The 19,732-nt window shown below is 41.1% G+C and overlaps 1 protein-coding gene across 3 annotated transcripts in view; it reads right to left on the bottom strand.

Annotated features, from left to right (window-relative positions):
• LOC126271857 (zinc finger protein 239-like) overlaps positions 1-19,732 on the bottom strand; it is a 260,845-nt gene that overhangs the window by 29,317 nt on the left and 211,796 nt on the right. For all 3 annotated transcript variants that reach the window (XM_049974191.1, XM_049974192.1, XM_049974193.1), the window contains exon 8: positions 1,594-1,665. In XM_049974191.1, coding sequence (XP_049830148.1) covers positions 1,594-1,665 — 72 coding nt within the window. The remainder of the gene's footprint in view (positions 1-1,593; positions 1,666-19,732) is intronic.

Raw genomic sequence — 19,732 nt, 5'->3', positions numbered from 1 at the left:
CGTATTCATATCGTATACTGAAGACTCAGCAGTATTTGGCACTTTATGCGGCAACTATGTATCCCAGTCCCTAGACAATGAAACCAGCCAAAACTTTTAATATTTCAACTCTGAGTCTGAGGGTATACGGTTGAGGGCCAACATTAATTTTTTTATAATTAAATGTGTCCTTTGAGACTCCCGTCTTGTTATTATCTCACAATAATGATCAAATATGATCGAAGCAGACTAAATCAATTAAAACTTTGTGCCCGCACCATACAGAGACTGACTCTCACTGAAGAGTACATCTGAAGTAGGCTGTGTAAGGGTGCTGACTATTGACTACTGTGGTACACCTTCTTTGCAAATTTTAGGCAGTATTCACCAAAACATTCCATTCATGATGGATCTAGAACAGGATGGTTCTCTTCCAGTTTCAGATATTCTAATAAAAAGAAAAGCACATGTTACTTTAGAACATTCAGTCTACAGAAAGAATGCCCATACAGATCCGTACCCACATTTAATGAGCTGTCATCACCATCATACCCACATTTAATGAGCTGTCATCATCATCAGTCATAGTGGTACACTGTTCTAACAACTCTAGCTCTCAAGAAACAAGCAATTTGTACAAACACAGACTTCTTCAGAGTTGCAACACCTTAAAGAAGTGTTTCACCAAAATGGATAGAGTAAAGTACACATTAAATGTGCAGTGAAGGAAAAAAAAAATACAAGGCCAACAAAGCAGAGGAAGAGAAAGAGAATCTTGCCTTTATCCCCTACAATATGGGCCTCCTTCAGCCAAAATTGTGAGTATTTAAAAAAAATCACAGCCATCTTTCAACCACGACAAAAATGAGAGATATGTTTGCCCGTATAAATGACAAACTGCAAATACCTAGTTTATAAAGCACCACTTACGAGTGTTGCCTTCACTATTCAAGTCACACACATCACTGTATCTTACAACACTGTGTGTGTGGAATACATTAGGTGTGTGTGTGTGTGTGTGTGTGTGTGTGTGTGTGTGTGTCATTGCAGTCTCAACACTTTACCAGAAGGTGACATGAGGGACACACATCAAAATGTTGCAAAACTCCAGTGCAGTCACCTAGATGGAAGCCTGAGAAGATTTCATTAGCAGCACAGGCCAGGAAAGGCTATGTTGTTATTAAAAATTGTTTCTAATTCTGTTCTGCACTTCAAGTAATGCAGCAGTTTTTAAAAAGTAAAGTGTTATTCTTGGGGTGAGATTAATGCCTTTCAACAGTTGCCTTTGATTCATGAATGATATTGGAGCGTTGAAGAAATAATTTGTCGTGGGATGCTACAGAGACTCAGTTCTCCGGATGTTAATCTAAGCTGTTTTTTAAGTGGGTCTTTTCTGTTTCAACTCCTTTGCAAAGACACACAAAAATTCTTAATTTGCTGTGAAATTTACATTACTATAAAGAATGAGCAAATCTTTCTTTCATATCTAGTACCAACCTTGAACATCATGGTCAAACAGATCACTCTAATGCTTCAGTAATGTTAATCATTTTATGTTAATTGACAGCTTGTATAATGATTCTGTTTACATTAATCCAAGAAAAGTAAATTTACCTCCTAAGTTCTTCCTCGTAGTAATATCTTTTTTCTGGGGTTGAGTTGTTGAGGTTGCCAGCTGAGAATCTCCTGAAAAACAAATGTTGATGCCATTACTGATTTATCAAGAATACTTAAAATCAAATTGGTTTCTTGATGATAAACACAAGTTTTTTTATTGTTTTTATTTACGTATTAGTTTCCATTAAAAGCTGTCAGGAATGGCAGGAACATTACTACTTAATGACCAATCAATGACTAGGTCATAACCAACAGAGCATAAGCTTGGTTTGAGGGGAAGGACGAGGAGAGAAATCATCTGTGTCCACTTCAAAGATCCAGCCCAGCATTTGCCTTAACCAAAAGAAATCTATAGATGGAGGTCACTGGGTCTTGGAATATCATAATTTTAAATGTGTACAACCCCCCCTTCCAACAAACACCTGTGTCCCTAAAATGTCCAGCTAGACACACAATGCTGGGACTGCACTTCAATAGGTGGTGAGGTTTGAGCTGGGGGTTGGGTTGGGTTGGAGGTCGAGGGTAGAGGGAGAGATATGTGGGAGACAGGAAGTGGGATTTAGGGTGGGTGTTTAGTAGCTCAGAGGGAGGCATCAGGTTCGCAGGCTGGAAATGCAGGAGGGAGGGGTGGAAGGGTGAATGGGCTAGGCATGTGATGCACAGGTAACAGAGCCAATGGGGCATGGTGAGCAATGGAGTTTACATGGAAACAACAAGAACTGGGAGGGGGTACCAGGACGGAAGAAAAGTAAACTGTTGGGTGGAGGGTGTGGGTACAGTGGGTTAATGGTGAAGGATATGTTTCAAGGATAACTCTCATCTGTATAGTCCAATAGTTCAGAAAAGCTGGAGGTGAAGGTGTGCTTGAGCAAGCTGTTGCCAGCACACCGGTCAGCAAAGATGAATTGCAAATATCGATAGCAAGTGCTAGATCAAGAGTCCTTATCATGAAAGAGGCCAGAGACACACTGACAAGCAACACGCCACCAACACCCTTTCAACAGCATGTATTTAGTCCACCGTCACTGACCGAAGGGCCTCACACACTGACTTGACTCACTCTTCCAGTTTGGCATCTGTCAGTATATTTGCAAAGCAGGCTCAGTTCACATCGCAGGTTACGACAGTATATGGTGTCCAGATTAACAACTATTGCATGTCTACTGATATGGTCTGCAAGAGGACTATTAGTGATGAGCTTGTACCACAACACATGGACTCTATCCAAGTTAAGGAAATATTCATGTACATATAGAACTGTATTTATACACGTGTGCATTTGTGTCGTAAAAAGAGGATACCAGCCACCCATAACAACATCATCTCCCTTGCTTCCTTGTGGTACAAGACTCTACAGTGGTGATGAGGATACTACAGTGGTGATTAGGATGGGATAATTCAGTAGCAATTGAAGTTAGTCAACTTGGCTGAGGATTTGGCTTGCTTCTCTTGTGTTTTAGCATGCAGTGGTGATTGTGTTCAAGTGTTTCTATTTGTTTATTTTTGTGTTGTGTTCTTGCACGTATTCCAGGTGGGGACTTGCAGAACTAATCAAATTTCTCTTTTCAAAGGCTTTGCTTGTTTTTTTGCTATAACATATTTGTGTAGACAATGAATTCCCCACCCTCTCCACCACCTGCCCCCTTGCCTCAGCCGCAGATGGCCAATTTGATGGATCTAACACAAGTGTTTCGGTTTCAGAACCAATCAATTGCTACCTCACTGATGATGATACAAAAACTACTGGCTGCACAAGCTGCATTTGTTGCAAAACTAGAACCAACCAACCGACCTACCAGCCCAACAAGTGTTGCTGAACAGTATACCAACGTTCTGGCAATTTAATGAAACAGAAGAGGAATGGATTGAATACCTGACTCAGTTCAAAGCAGATTGTGTCCAAGGTACTGTAAAGTTACAATACTTTCTTTCAACTGTTGGATCCACAGTGTTCAAGTTAATACAAAAACTATTCCCAATCGCATCTCCAGCTATGCCCAATTAATCACTGCATTAACGCAATGCTATGACCAACAAGTCCAAGTAACTGCAGCTACATATCAGTTCTTCTGCTTACAGAAAAAGCCAGAACAGACGTAGCACCAGTGGTATACAGAATTAACTGGCATGACTCAAAAGTGTAAATTTAAGTGCAGTTGTGGCAACTTTTACAGTGATTTATGATCCACGATGCAATAACATTCAATGTCCCAGAAATAGAATATGAGAACAGATCGTAAAGTACTCCAAACCATCACTTCCCCAAGTATTGCAAAACTTAGAGCAATATGATTTAGGTGCCATAGTGGCCAATAAGTTTGACCAGGCCCTGACTTGATGGATCAAGCCGCCTCTTGTTCGTGACCACCCCAAGCAGCCATAACAACGAGTGCGTACACAGATGCGCAGACTGCCACGTAGACATGTAAACAAAACTGTGAATTTAGTGAAGTCTTGCTTAGACATTTACCTCACCATAAAAGACAGGACTGCCCATTACGTAACGCAATGTGTTACACTTGTGGAAAAAAATGCCATATCCACGCAGCTTGTTTCCAACGGCACAAAAATTCCAATTGTGCCAACTCCCAGAAATAAACAGGCTCATGCACATGCACAGTGAATGCAGTGTTTGCAAAACCTACAACAGGTTTTGACAAAAGTATGATTAAGGTTGTGCCTTCTTCTTGCTCTAGCACTGTGCAACGACAATCTAACAAACTATTTGTCTAATTACGAATTGTAGGCCACCATGTGAACTTTCAGTTAGACACAGATGCCTCAGTAACTTTGCTTAACCATACCACCTTACAACGGACAGGAAATTCCAATCCCTGGACAGTGTAGTTTGCCTGCCACTTACAAATCTCACACTAGCACAGTGAACTTTCCCGTATTGAAATCGAGATACTGTGAGAACATATTCAGTTTTGATGTCTTTGATGTGTTTGGACTTAGCAACCAAGACCATGTACTTACAGTGTTGGTTTTTTGCATCAAATGAGAGTGTAGCTAGCTGGCTTAAAGAATTTCCTGAACTATTTTCAGAAGGAATGGGAAAAGCTATTAACTTTGTAGTGCATGTTGCATTGAAAGATAATGAACAGCCTAAGTTTATCCGGGCCCGCCTCGTCCCAACTGCTTTAAGAGACAAAGTAGCCAGTGAATTGAGAGCACTGCAAGATAATGATGTAATTGCTCCCATTCAAGCTAGGCAATGGGCGAGTCTTCTTGTTTTGCTGCCTAAGCTTTCTGATCATGTTCGCATTTGTGTTGACTTCAAGTCTACAGTCTATCCACAGACAGTAGTTGACACTTATCCGTTACTCGCCTTGAGGCACTCATGGACAGGCTTGGTATAGGACGTTACTTTTCTAAGATATGTTTGCATGATACCTACTTGCAGATTCTATTGGATGAAGAATCACAGAAAGTGTTTGTTGTTAATACATACTTAGGATTGTTCAATTATTTGCGTTTGCCCTTTGGCAGTGCTTCCTCACCTGCCAGTTTCCAATATTACTTGGAACAGCTGACTACAAAAGTGCCATTTTGTTCAAACTATCTTGACGATATTGTCATCTCAGGTTGTACAGCAGAGGAACACATTGCCAATTTGTGCACTCTTTTTTTCAGTGCTGTCAGAAGCAGGAATCAGGTGTCATCTTGTAAGATGCGACTTTTTTAAAACTGAACTAGAATACTTAGATCATTTGATAAACAGGCAGGGTGTGTACTCCCTCCAATCTGTGACCTGCCTGTTCCTTGTAATGTCTGAACTGCAGTCAGTACTAGGCAAGATGACATATTACATTCGGTTCATACCGAAGCCACTCAGATCGTGGCTCCACTGCATCACCTGCATCACAAAAATGAATATTTTGTGTGGACGAAAGATTGTCAGGATGGATTTCAGGAACTCAAAAACTCTTTGCTTGGTAGCAGATATTTAGTGCATTTTTCCCCTACCTTGCCAGCAGTTTTACAAGTCAACACTTCTTCCTATGGATTTGGTGCTGTGCTTTCGCACAGAATTGGTGCATAAGACAGGCCTTTTGCTGAAACTTCCTGGCACATTAAAACTGTGTGCCAGACTGAGACTCAAACTCGAGACCTCTGCCTTTCGCAGGAAAGTGCTCTACCATCTGAGCTAGCCAAGCACGACTCATGCCCCGTCCTCACAGCTTTACTTCTGTCAGTACAAGTACCAGTGCTTTTCATTCTGGGAACACATTTCTTTTGCCTCAAAGTTGCTCACTCAAACTCAGTGTAATTATTCTCAAATAGAAAAAGAGGCTCTTGCTATTGGGTGTGGTGTGACCAAATTCCATCACTTTTTGTATGGTGGTAAGTTCTTTTTAGTGACAGATCACAAGCCTTTACAGTCCTTGTTTCATCTGTCAAAGCCAGTTCCTACACAAACTGCCAAATATTGTAATGTTGGGCTTTGTTGCTTTCACAGTATCAGTACAGAATTGTCTACAGACCCACAGCAAAGCAAGGCAATGCAGACACCCTTATCTCGCCTTCCGACAGGCCCAGACTCTGATTTTGATGCATCTGCAGCATATTGTTGCCAAGGAGATGCACAGGACTCTGAATTGCTTGAATCTTTCCCCTTGCACTACAAAAAATTGCACAGGCCACAGAAGCAGACCCAGATCTCAAGATTTTGTTGCACTGTATTTGCATGTCTTGACCTCGTTCATTGAGCAGTATCCAGAACTCAGCTGTGCACCGATATTTTGATGTTGGCATAACCTTTCAGTTCAACAGGGTGTGACTGTAGTTCAAAATTACAGTGGACAAATGCATGTACTTATTCCTAAAGTGTTGCAATAGGCTGCGTTGCAGTTGCTCCACCAGGGAGATTGGGGAATTCTTCACATTAAAAAGTTAGTGTGACAGCACTGTATTTGGTAGGCAGGGCATGGGCGGCCGTACTGAACAGATGACATCACAGTGTTGAACATGCGCAGAAAACAAATCCACTCCAGCACAGACATTCTCAGCTTGGCCTACGACTCAGTCCTCATGGTAACAAGTAGACACAGACTTTGCAGCACCATTTTGGAACACTCATTGGTTCATTGGGGTAGACCCTTTTAGCAAGTTTCTATTTGAGATGCCTATGGCTTCTACATCATGTAGCACCATTGTAGTGTTGTTATCCATATTTTGCATCGAAGAATTGCCAGAAGTACTTGTGTTGGACAATGGACCACAGTTCACTTCACGTGATTTTGAACAGTTTTGTGAATGAAATGGCATTTGTCATCTAACAAGTGCTCATTTCACCCCCAGACCATGGGGAAGCAGAATGCTTCATATGCACTTTTAAACAACAGATGACCAAGCTTCGCACCACACATGCAGAGGAACAAGCACTTTCACACCTCCTATCACTATGAGACGTACCATCACTGGCAGAACTTCTGCTTGGCCGCCGCCATCTGATGCTGTTATACTTGCTACATCCACCAAAGCATCTGGCGCATCCAATGGTTTGCAAGTGTCGCTTTGCACCATTTGATCTTGTTCTTTTCAGGGTTTATGGCAATTGATTCTTTTATGTACTTGACTGCAGGTCCCAATGGTTTGCAGCGCTGCCACCAGAACCAAATTCGTGACTGTCATTTGCCCCATGATTCTGTTGCTTTTCTTCCCTCAGATTCATGGCCTCACGGGCCCACACGGCCTTCGCAGCTGCCCGCTGGTGCCACCAGGGCACTCCAGGAGGAGTGGATGGACGACGCACCCTTGCTTTCCGACACAATGGACGTGGACCCACCATCACTGTCAACATAGTCACCCCAGGTCATGCTCCTAGGCCTGGATGTGTGCCCTGGCAGTAGTTTTCTGGAGGATGTTCCTGTTGCCTCGCAAGCCAGATGGTGGGATATGGTCGGGAGTACACCATCCTCCACAGTCACAGCTCCTGACTCATCTCTATGTCCAGAATCCTGCCTCCCTCCCATTGTTGTTCGCATACTCCCTGCATAACAATTGTATGGAATTTTGGGAGGGGGAGGAATGTGCTGGTGTAAGCTGTCACCAGCACACTGGTCAGCAAAGATGAAGTGTGAAGATTGATAGTAGGTGCTGAATCAAGCAAGCCTATCATGAGAGAAGTCAGAGACACACTGACTAGGAACACGCCACTAACACCCTTTTGACAGTATGTATTGAGGCCACTGCCACTGACCAAAGGGCCAGTTTGGCATCTGTCAGTATATTTGCAGAGCGGGTTCAGTTCACATCATAGGTTACAACAGTACACAGCGTCCAGATTAGTGACTGTAGCAGGATTACCGTTATTGTCTGCAAGAGGACTATTACTGATGAGCTCGTACCACAGCACGTGGACTCTATCCAAGTTAAGTAAATGTTCATATAAATAAAGAACCGTATTAATAAATGTGTGCATTTGTGTTGTAAAACAAGCATACGAGCCACCCACAACATCCTCTCCCTTGCTTTCTTGTGGTACAAGACTCTGCAGTGGCGACTAGGATACTACAGAAGGCAAGGATCCAGATGGCCTGGATTGTGAAGCAAGCACTGAAATTGAGAATGTTGTACTCAGCTGCATGGTATGCCATCAGGTGTTCAACATTGTTTGTGGCCTTAGTTTAGCAGTAGCCATTCATTCTGGATGACAGATGGTTGGTTGTCACACTGACATAAAAAGCAGTGAAATGACCACAGCACAGTTGGTATATGACATGACTGGATGCCTGCCTATCATGGGGCAGGATAATCCTGTGACAGGACTGTAGCAGGAAATGCTGGGTGGGTGGTTTGAACAGGCCAAATACCTGGATCTTCCATAGGGATGTGATTCCTGTGGCAAGGGGTTGGGAGTAGGAGTGGCATAGGTATGGACCAGGTTGCGTAGAAGAGGTGGGAGGGATCTTGGGTAGGATGCCCCTCATTTTTGGTCATGGTGGTAGATAATCAAAGCCACAGTGAATGATATGGTTCAGGTGTTACAGTCAAGGGTGATAATGGATGATGAGGTTGGTGCTCCTTTGCAACTGATTCTTGGTGGTGGTGGAAGGATTAGGGATATGTGAGAAAATGGCATGTGAAATCTGTTTGCAGACTAGATTTGGGGGGGGGGGGGGGGGGGGTCTGTCTGTGATATCATGTCTCACGAGGACTCATTAGGCATTCAGCATACTGGGAAAGGGTGTTTTCCTCACTGCAGAGATGGCATTTCACAAGTTTCAAGGTTCTAAGGAAGTAACTTTTCGGTCTGGATAGGATGACCGCTGTCAAAATGCAAGGGCTATTTGTGGTTAGTGGATGTAATGTGGACAAAGGTGTGGATGAAGCCATCAGAGACAGGGTGGTCAATGTCCAGAAAGGTGGCATGTTGGTTCTGAGACCAGACCATGAAAATATCATCAATGAACCTGAACCAGACAAGGTGTTTGACATTTTAGGAGCCTACGAGGGTTTCCTCAAGATGGCCCATAAGAAGGTCGAAATAGGAGGGTGCCATGTGGATGCTGCAGATCTGATAAACAATGCACACTCCCCTTGAATGACAAGTGGTTGTATGTCATGATCAAGTTGGTAAGGTGTATTAGAAATGATATAGTGCATTAAAAGTCTAAAGGATATTCCGAGAGGTGTAGCATCCTCCTATGCTTACCTTTTTAAAGGCCACCTAAAGGAAATCTTCCTAGCTTACCAAAGCCCCAAACCCCTAGTCCGGTTCAGGTTCACTGATGATATCTACATGATCTTGTTTCTACGTCAAGACACCCTATTCTCTATCCTTCAGAACCTCAACACCTCCTCTTGGAAATGAGAGACATGTAACACAAGATCCTTCACACTTCGCCTAAAGTGGTATTCCATTGCCCAATTAATCTACATGACATCCTGGTCCACCCCTAAGCTTTCCCACTCCCAACCCATTGCCACTGATATCATATGCCTATAGAAGGCCCAGTGTCCCTAATGCCCAATACATTCACCCAGCACTTCCTTGCTAAAGTCCTATCACAGACTAATCCTTTCCCATCAGAAGTAGGACACATGTGAAAGCAGCGAGGTCATAAACAAATGAAAATGAGATAGATGGAAAAAAGTAAGTAAATTGTTTATTACATCAAAAGTAACTGGCATAACTGTTAATGCATCTATCCCGCTGTGAGACAAGATAGTCAATGCCTTTGTAGAAAAATATTTGCTGTTGCATAGGGAACCATAATTGTACCTATTTGTGTAACTCTGCATCCAAAGCAAATCAATGGACAAGACTGTCTTTCCTAATGGCTCCAAAAATATGGAACCTGCATGAGGAGTGATCAGGAGTATTATAAGAGCTTCCCAGTGAAATTTCTGCAGCGTAGTCGAATCAACCTTAGCCACATGTGGGCCTGCCCGGTAACAAATATACAAGTACAATAGAGCATTAATCAAGAATGGGTCACACTAGTATTCTATTTGTGGTCTCCTTTATAGATGCACTACACTTTCCCAAAATTCTCTAAACAAACAGGAGTCCATCATTTGCCTTCCCTACTACTGTATCAAGCAGTACTCCATAATATTGTATTTAAACATTACTGGATTGTTTTTGGCATTGGCACTCATCAACATTAACTTACAGTTTTCTACATTTAGAGACAGGTGCCATTCTGTACACTAAATGGAAACACTTTTTGGTGGTCATATTGTGTGTCACTGATAATTACTCAATGATGATACTTTCTCGTACACTATAGCATCAGCATGAAATAATCACAGATTGTTGCTTGCCCTATCCATCAGATCATTTATGTATACAGAAAGTAAGAGCAATTTCATCAAACTTTCCTTGGTCACTCCAGATGATATCCTTGCCTCTGATGTACACTCATCAAGGACAACTTACTAGGTTCTATTACTTAAGAAGTAATCTGGGACTCTATTCCGTATGTTTGGTTCTTTGATACCAGTGTACAGTGGATCACCATTATATCAAATGCTTTTCAGAAATGTAGGTATATTTTGTCGAAAAGTTTTATTGTCTCACTTTGGGTCCTACCAGTGCTCCATAAGCTCTTCACAATGACAGCTGAATCAATGTGCTATTCAAATGTGTTTCCATGCTACACCAATTTATAACATTACACAAAGCTAATTCATGATGCAAATTTTGTACAGCTAAAGATGTACATGTGCCTAAAATGATACGATGATTTAACAGGCAAAAAAACATGTACACACATGATCTATCTGTTGTGGGTTCAACCACTGTTTACACTTTATTAGTATTGAATGTATTGGTGATTCAAGTCTGACAATCTTTTATCACACAAGAAAGTTTGAGCAACTATCACTGTAATGAGCAAATTTTCACATCAAAAGATCATTTGAAGCAGAAATGTTCATGTTCACATATCCTACATTTATAAAGATTGCCTAGACAATGGATTTGCAATTGTTTATTACAATAAAAAAATAAAAAATTTATGATAGTTGTAGTATAACATTTCACTCGAGTGACATGTTGCACAGTGTCTAATGAATTGATGGATGATAATCATCACAGTGTAAGTATTTGTCTTTCTTTTTACTATTAGTTTATCAATCTAGAACAGCATATTATGAGAAAGGTTGTGACTGTCTGTGCAAGTACATAGGCATGGATCGACGCTGTGAATCTGCAAGGTGGGATGATAATAGTAGCTTTGTATGCTATGAGCTACCAGTTAGTCTGGCAGTTTATTCCATGCTGTAGTGTGCTGGCTTGGAGGTGTGAGGCATGCCACTGAGAGTAATGACTTCTGTGGCAATGAGTGTAAGGTCACAGAAGACTGCCCAGCTAGCCGCGTGGTCTAACGCACTGCTTCCCGAGCAGGAAGGCATGCCAGACCCCAGCACAAATCCGCCTGGCAGATTAGTGTCTAGGTCCGGTGTGCTGGCCACCCTGTGGATGGTTTTTAAGGCAGTGTACAATCTGCCTCAGCGAATGCGAATTGGTCACCCCTGTTCCACCTCGGTTACACTGTGTCAGAGATTGCTGCACAAACACCATTTCCACATACACGTACACCATAAATACTCTACCACACAAACTTTTGGGGTTACACTCGTCTGGTATGAGATGTTCCTGGGGGGCTCCACTGGGGGCCGAATCGCAAAATAACCCTGGGTTCAGTGTGGGGTGGCAGTGGCTGGGTGGACTGCTGTAGCCTGTTGTGGGTTGTGAACCACTGAGGGCTACTGCGGGACGAAGCCTCTCCATCATTTCTATGTCCCTGATTTAACACATACAAACACACACACATTGAATGTCATGGAAGGAAATTCGTGGGATTCAAATCATTGGAACTGTACCGTCATATACCAATGCTATACACAGTGTGTGTAATGTCAATGTTCATGTATGAATTCATATTCTCATTAAGCATTACGTCACAGTAGTTGACGGAGCAATACAACCAAATTTAATATGAAGTGCTTTCTCAATGGTAGAAATTTGCAAGTGGATAAATAGTTTCAAGATTTCCAGATACAGTTGCAATGGAGAGGAAGTCCTCAATAAGAAGAATGACAAGGTTAGTCTGAACATTAAATCAAGAAGCAGCAGTTCACAATTAAAAATTGATGGTGATCGTAACCTAAACACTATCTCACAGAAGGAAAAACACTTCACAGTTCACAACACAGTTTTCAATAACTCCAGCAGTTCACAGTGATTTTAACTAAATTCACAATAAATTTGAAAAGGATCACTGTGAACTTCAATGCACTTTTGTTCTGTGAGAAGAACATGTTTTTCTTCTCTTTGTGATTCTGTATGTTGCTTTGTGAGGCCACTGTGCCCATAATGCAACCTAATAATTCATCTCACATGCACACCTTTCTCCATTCAACCAAACAATCTAGATAGTTAAGCATGGAAATCTTGTTGGCTATATAATGATACTACTGTGCTATAGCTGTCAGTGGCAAACATTGCAGCTGACTTGAGAATCCCTCCTGCTGGCCATATGAAAATAAACAAAACAGTATCAGCATAGTTTATGCTTATGTCTGCCAATATCCAAAACAGTGGCACCTTGATCAAGCAACAAGTTTACATGATACTTTTAAAAGACATTTACAAAACTACCCATATCAGTAAAAATGTCTCACAAAAAAGATGACAGCAGGTATTAGGAAGTCCTCCCAAACCATTCAGTACTTCAGTACCATGAAAATATTAACACAAATACATAAAGATTGATAGGAAGGTGCTGATTGCTGCACAAAAATAATTTAAATGAAAAATGATGTACAATGCAGAGAATAAAATGGAAGCAGCCTGGAATGTCACTAAACAGGAAAACAGTGATAGACAAATGCAAAGCAACATATTGATAAGTTTTAGTATTAATCCAGTACTGCACAGAAATTACAAGAAAGAATCCCAAAAACAAATACGAAATCTGGAAATAATTATGCACTAAGTACAATGATGTTACTGTCAACCACAGAGCATGAAGTCCATAAAACTACACAAAACCTAAGATAGCAGATGAAGCACCAGTGTTTGTCTTAAAAGAATGCATACGTAATGTACAAGCTCCCTTACGAACATAATAACAAGTCATTCACATCAGGAAAATTTCTGAAGTATTTAAAACAATAAAGAGTTGTACCTTTGCTAAAGAAGAGTAATGCAGAGGACAGAGAAAACTGCTGGCCCATTTCCCTGGTGCCATCATTCTCAAGAATAATAGACTCTGTTAAAAAAACAGATTATGGAGTTACTTGAATAAATATAGCCCCCTAAGCGAATTATGCGAGTTTCACTTCCAAAATGGTAGATGAATGGAAGTGGCGACAACAGAGATCATAAAAGTGGCACTGATGCTCTTGGCAAGGATGATTGCCTCATAGACAAATTCTTCAATCTTTCTAAGGCTGCTGATACTGGTGACCATAAGATTCTACCAAATAATCTAGAATCATTACGCCTAAGAGGCCTAGCTGAAGACTGGTTCTGATATTACCTAACAGGGCTGAATTTTTAGTGAGACACTTATTTGAGCCAAAGCGCTTTAATACTGGACATTCTCTAGGTAGCATATTGGGACCAATACTGTTCCTGATAGACACCAATGACTTTCCCAAAAGTAAAAAAAAAAAAAAAAAAAAACAATGGAAAGTCCAGGAAGCAATAACAACAATATGGAAAAGATACATTCTGTACACCACACTGAAAAAGAATGCTAAAAATTTTCAGCTTTTGCATTATCTCCTGCATCATCAGAGATAGAAAAACACACACACACACAAACACACACACACACACACACACACACATGGCCACTTTTGTCTCCAGGTTCTATGGTCTGACTTGCAACTGTGCCTGTGGTGAGCAGCAATCTAGCCATGGTAAGTGGTAGGATATGGATTTGGTGTGATAGCATGGGGAGAGATGCTAGTGCTGCCCGTCAGAGCATACAGGTGCTAGCACTGCTAGTTGCAGCGTCAAAAAGCTGGGAGAGAGTGGGGCAGGGAGGGGCGGGGGGGGGGGGGGGGGGTAGTGAGTGGGAATGTGGGAAAGGGGAGAGGAGACAAAGAGGCGAAAGGACTTTGTAAACTTGTTGGTGGAATAGAAGGCATGTGTAATACTGGAGTGGGAGCACAGAAAGGGAGAGGCAGGTTGAAACAAGGACTAGTGAAGGTTGAGGCCAGGGGGATTACGAGAACAAAGGGTGTGTTGTAGGAGAGTTCCAGCCAGCAAAATTCGGAAATGCTTGGGTTGATGAGAAGAATCCAGATGGCACAAGCTGTGAAGTAGTTGCTGAAGTGAAGCATACCATGTTGGATGGCATGCTCAGCAACCAGGTGAGTGGTCGGCTGTCTATTGGTCACTGTTTGGGAGTGGCCGTTCATACCAACAGATGGCTTGTTAGTGGTCATGCAGACATAGAATGTGGCACATTGGTTACAGCTAAGACTATAGATCATTTGGCTGCTTTCAAAGGTGGCACTGCCCTTGATGGAATAGGAGATGCCTGCGACATGACTGGAGTAAGTGGTAGTGGTGGTGGTGGTGGTGGTGGTGGTGGTGGTGGTGGGAGGATGTAACACACAGTGGGAAGATGTAACACACAAGTCTTGCATCTAGGTATATTGCAGGGATATGACCCATAGGTGAAGTGCTGGGAGTAGTGATGGAGTACAGATGGACAAGGATATTGTGTGGGTTGGGAGGGAGGCAGAATATCACTGTGGAAGAACTAGGTAGGATAGAGGAGAAAATATTTCTCATTTCATAGCACAAAATTTCTTATCTTGTTTCATTTAAATGACTGTTTCATAGCATATACCATCCAGATTCTTTCCACAAACAACAGCTATTCTGAAATGCACAGGTTGAAATTCTCCCTGCAACATATCCTTTGTTCCTGTAACCTCCCCTGACGTCAACCTTCCCTGGTCACAATCTTCCACTCGTCTGTCCCTTTCCCTGCTCCCACTCCAGTAATACATATGCTTCAGTGCCACCAATGCACACACATAGTCTTTCCCCTTCTCTGTTTCTCTCCTCTCCCATTTCCCCCTTACTCCTCCCTTCCTCTCCAACAGCGCAGCCTCGTGATACTGCACCTAGCAGTCCTTTCCTGTTCCCATGATGTCCCTGCATGCTCCCACAGGCAGCACTAGCATCTCTCCCCAATCCTACCCTGCTATGTTTCACCTTTTCATCACATCTCTTCTGTAACTCCCACCTACCCCAGCTACATTGTTGCTCACCTCACACGGAACTGCAGTTGGGCCTTAATACCTGAGGACACCAGTGACCATGTGTGCATGAGCTGTGCTTGCAAGTGTGTGTTTTTTCTAGTTTTGATGAAGGATGCAGTCTGAAAGCTGAATACTCCTAGCATCAGTTTTTTCCTGTCAGTGACTCAACACCTCCTCAATATGGTTAGTAGCAATCTATCCTTTCCACATTGCTGACTTTCATAATAGCAAAAATTCTCTTTGCTGATGAGAACTCTGGAACCGAGCGCCACAGGTTTCGAATCCGCACCAGACGGCATGGGCCTCGTTTACCATTAGAGGTCTCTGCAGCCGTCACGCCGTAAGCCGTGGCTGTGCATGTTCCTGGCCCGCATATAATGTGAGGGCACCACAGTGGAGCACGTGGTCCCAGCAGCCAATAGCGACATATCCTATCCTGTATTTAAGCATCTGCCTCTCGCTCAGTGAGGCACTCTGATATTTGCGTGAATCTATCGACATCTCGGCTACAGACAGTGTGTTTACTGTACTTTGTTTGCATGTACGTGTAGACATTGTGGATTCGTGACGTTGTCACTTGTGACCCCGTTGCTTCTTGCGTGTTGTTGTTCATAACGTCTTGCTCAATCGTCCCTCATTGTTCATGTCCATCCTTTCCCATTCATTTGTTTGTTCATGGTCCCAATGCGTTTCATTCTCGACAACCTCGCTACCGTTCCAGTTGTGGTTACAACGAGAGCAGTATTTTAGTCATTGAGAAAACAAGCAAGCTCCTTTAAGAGAAACTAAATGAAACCCTTGAGGAATTTTACAGTCAGATTGAAAATAAAGAAAACAAATTCAATGAATTTGAGTTTGGAGACGGAAAATGTAGATAGCACCTCTACAGACACTGCAACAAACACTAAATTTCTAGGAATGAATATTGGTCCTGAGTTAAAGTGGTGTGAAGAGACAAAGAAACTTTCAAACACAATTTCATCAGCGCATTATTCCCATTGAGTTCTGTCATCAATGTATAACAGGAGTTTTTCATTATATACTATTCATATGCACACTCAGTTCTTGGTTTTGGAATTTTTTTGGGGGAGAAAAAATACACAAAATATGAACAAAGTTTTCAAACTACAGAAAAGGACCATCAGAGAAAAAGTCAAACATATTAGTCGAGCTCACTGTAAGGATTCGTTCACAACACTGGAGATTTCAACTACATCATGTGAGTACATTTATCAATCAGCTGTGCAAACAGAAACAAACATAAATAATTACTGCACAAACAGCCCTGTCTATAACCATGGAACAGAGTGAATTTACATTACCAACAAAAAACAAACTTAAAACTCAAACCAGCATTTTCTACAAAGAAATAAAACTGTGCAATCAATTTCCCAAGATAAGTAAAATGAACTTGTTCACAAAGATAGTTAAAAGTGAAGTATTACTTAGCTCTGCAAAAAGCCCCAAGCAACTGACTAGTGCGTAAGAAGGGTAAGATAGCAGATCTGCAGAATTACAGACCAGTATCCATAACATAGGTCTTTTCAGAATTCTTGAGCAGATCCTAAGTCTGAATATAACAAATTTCCTTGAGACAGAAAATCTTCTATCCACAAATCAGAACACTTAGGAAACACCATTTGTGCGAAAGTCAGCTTGCCCTTTTATCATACAGTAATCTGAAAATCAAGGTTCAAGGGCAACACGCAGATTTGGGTGTCATTCTAAATACCTTGCAGAGCACTACCAGGACCTGAAGCAAAACAATATAGATATTCCCCCGAATACCAATAGATTTCTGGGAATTATTTGATATGGTGCCCCAAATCAGACTGTTAACAAACACCGAAGCCTACAGAATAGTATCTCGATATGTGAATGGCTTGAACATTTCATGAGTAACAGAATCCAGTATGTCGTATTCAGTGGTGAGTGTTCATCAGAGAAAAGGGTATCATCAGGAATGGCCCAGGGAAGTGTGATATGACCACTACAGTTCTCTGTACATATAAATGATGTGACAGATAGGGTGAAGTGTAATTTGTTATTGACTGCTGATAATGTATGGGAAAGTGTCATCACTGAATGACTGTAGGAGGAGACAGGATGACTTAATGGAATGCTATTAAACAAGGTCGTATTATGCTTCAGTGCAGTTGCTGCACTCATTTTGAGTGAATAGATAGAGTTTTTATTTAGTGTGATGAACAGCAGCTAGCTCTAAATGTAGAATAATGTAAGTTAATGCCGATGAGTAGGGAAACAATCCTGTAATGTTCATATACAATGTTAGTGGTGTGCTGATTGACATAGTTATGTTAATTAAATATCCATGCATAAAATTGCAAAGTGACATGAAATGGAACAGTTACTTAAGTTCAGTGGTAGAGAAGGTGAATGGTCAACTTCAGTTGATTTGGAGCATTCTAGGAAAGTGTAGCTCATCTATGAAGGAGACCACATATGCAGCACCAGTGCAACCCATTCCTGAATACTGCTTGAGTGTTTTGGACATGCACCAGATTATATTAAAGGTAGAAATAGAAGCAATTCAGAGGCAAACCACTAGATTTGTTACTTGTAGGTTCAATCAACATGCGAATATTACAGAAGTATTTGTGAACCTAAATTTGAATCCCTGGGGGGAAAACAATGTTCTTTTCATGAGACCCTATTCAGAAAATTTACAGAACCAGCATTTTCAGCTGACTGCAGAATGATTTTACTGCTACCAACATACAATTAGCGTAAGGACTATGAAGACATGATATGAGACATTAGGACTCTTGTTGAGTGTAATGGATCATATTATCATCGTTATTTTTCCTTTTACATATACATATAAAATAAAAAAATAATAAGTTATTTTGTACCAGCGATAATGTTGGGATACAAACAAAACAAGTAGAGATATGATCTTCAATTGGTTAATTTCTGTATCTTCACCTGTTTGTCTCTATAAGTGGGAGTGGGCAGACGTATGTCGAGTTCCGACATTTTAATATTGTTCAAAAATGTGTATTCTAACTGTAGATTAAAGAAGTGTTATAAAACTTATTAGGTACACAAAGTATATATATATATATATATATATATATATATATATATATATATATATATATATATATATATATATAACCTCATCTGTTCATCATTTCGCCTGCATCAAGAATCCTGCGTCAAGAGGATCAAAGCAGACATGAGGAATTAGCGTGAGCAGACAAGGGAAAAGGGAAACCCAGTGGCAGTATTGTAATAACCAGGTCTAAGCACAATGGCAATAATGAGAGTTACATAAATTTAAATGATGAATGTTAATCTTAAATGTATTGAATATTGAAGGTCTGAGTGCCAGTTAAAGTTCATTCAGGATATTTGTAATATTTGTACCTTCTAATTTCTTTCAATTATTCCTTCTATTTTTTTAAAATTATTCAAGCAGCAATTATTAATCAGTTTCCATTATATATTATACTTTATGCCCCCTCCCCCTTCCCCCCGACCCTATTCTGCCACTATTCAGGAGGCATATACAGTCATTTTCCTCTCACTCCATTTGCGAGTGGAAAAGGAAAGAGAATAACTAGCAGTATTACACAGTACCCTCTACTGGGCATAGCATGGTGGCTTGTGGAATACGTATATAGATGTAGATAAACACAGAGTAGGGAATTGGTAAAAAAATATAAAACAAATGAATACTAATAACAATAAAATTAATAAATCATCTATCATTTCACATAACATTTTCAGATCACTTTTATTTCATCCTCCTCCTTTTCTTTCTGGAAACCTTACCCCCACAGTTATGCAACATATAATATTAATAGCTTATCATCTCATAAGCAAACACAGTTGCCATAAGCCTGCCACTGATAGTGCGGCATGTTTGTCAATATTTCTTGCAGATGAGGGTTTCTTAGGCATTGACAATTTCCAGCATTTACCTCTGAAGGGAAAAGAACACACTCCATGGTCTTTATCAGGGCATTTTGAAATGTTTTACTTCATACCTGCACCGAAGCCCAGAAAATCATATTTGTTGTTAGATACCCACAGGGTGACATTCTACCAAGGACTAAGGACATGGCAGAACGTTGCCACTGCTATGAACAGTTTGAGAGAGCCTTTCTGGATAAATATTGGTCTGAGGCCGTACAAGAGAGGCTCAGACATGAAGTATTCAACACAGCTCCATTCAATAGTAAGTACGGAAGCTTAAGGGACTATTTTGAAAAATATTTGAATAAAACCAGATATCAGACAAACCTGGTATCTCAAGTAGACGTGCTGAAAATTTTAAAGACCCTTCTTTCTGACCACATTAGGGAAAAACGCATTAGCATTCCGGAGCACGACACTTTCTATCTGTACTGGATGCAATAGATTTGAT

This window comes from Schistocerca gregaria, chromosome 5 (assembly GCF_023897955.1).
Source record: "Schistocerca gregaria isolate iqSchGreg1 chromosome 5, iqSchGreg1.2, whole genome shotgun sequence".
Lineage (NCBI taxonomy): Eukaryota > Metazoa > Arthropoda > Insecta > Orthoptera > Acrididae > Schistocerca > Schistocerca gregaria.
The sequence above is the reverse complement of the archived record's forward strand: the minus strand, read 5'-3'. Positions and strand labels throughout refer to the sequence as shown.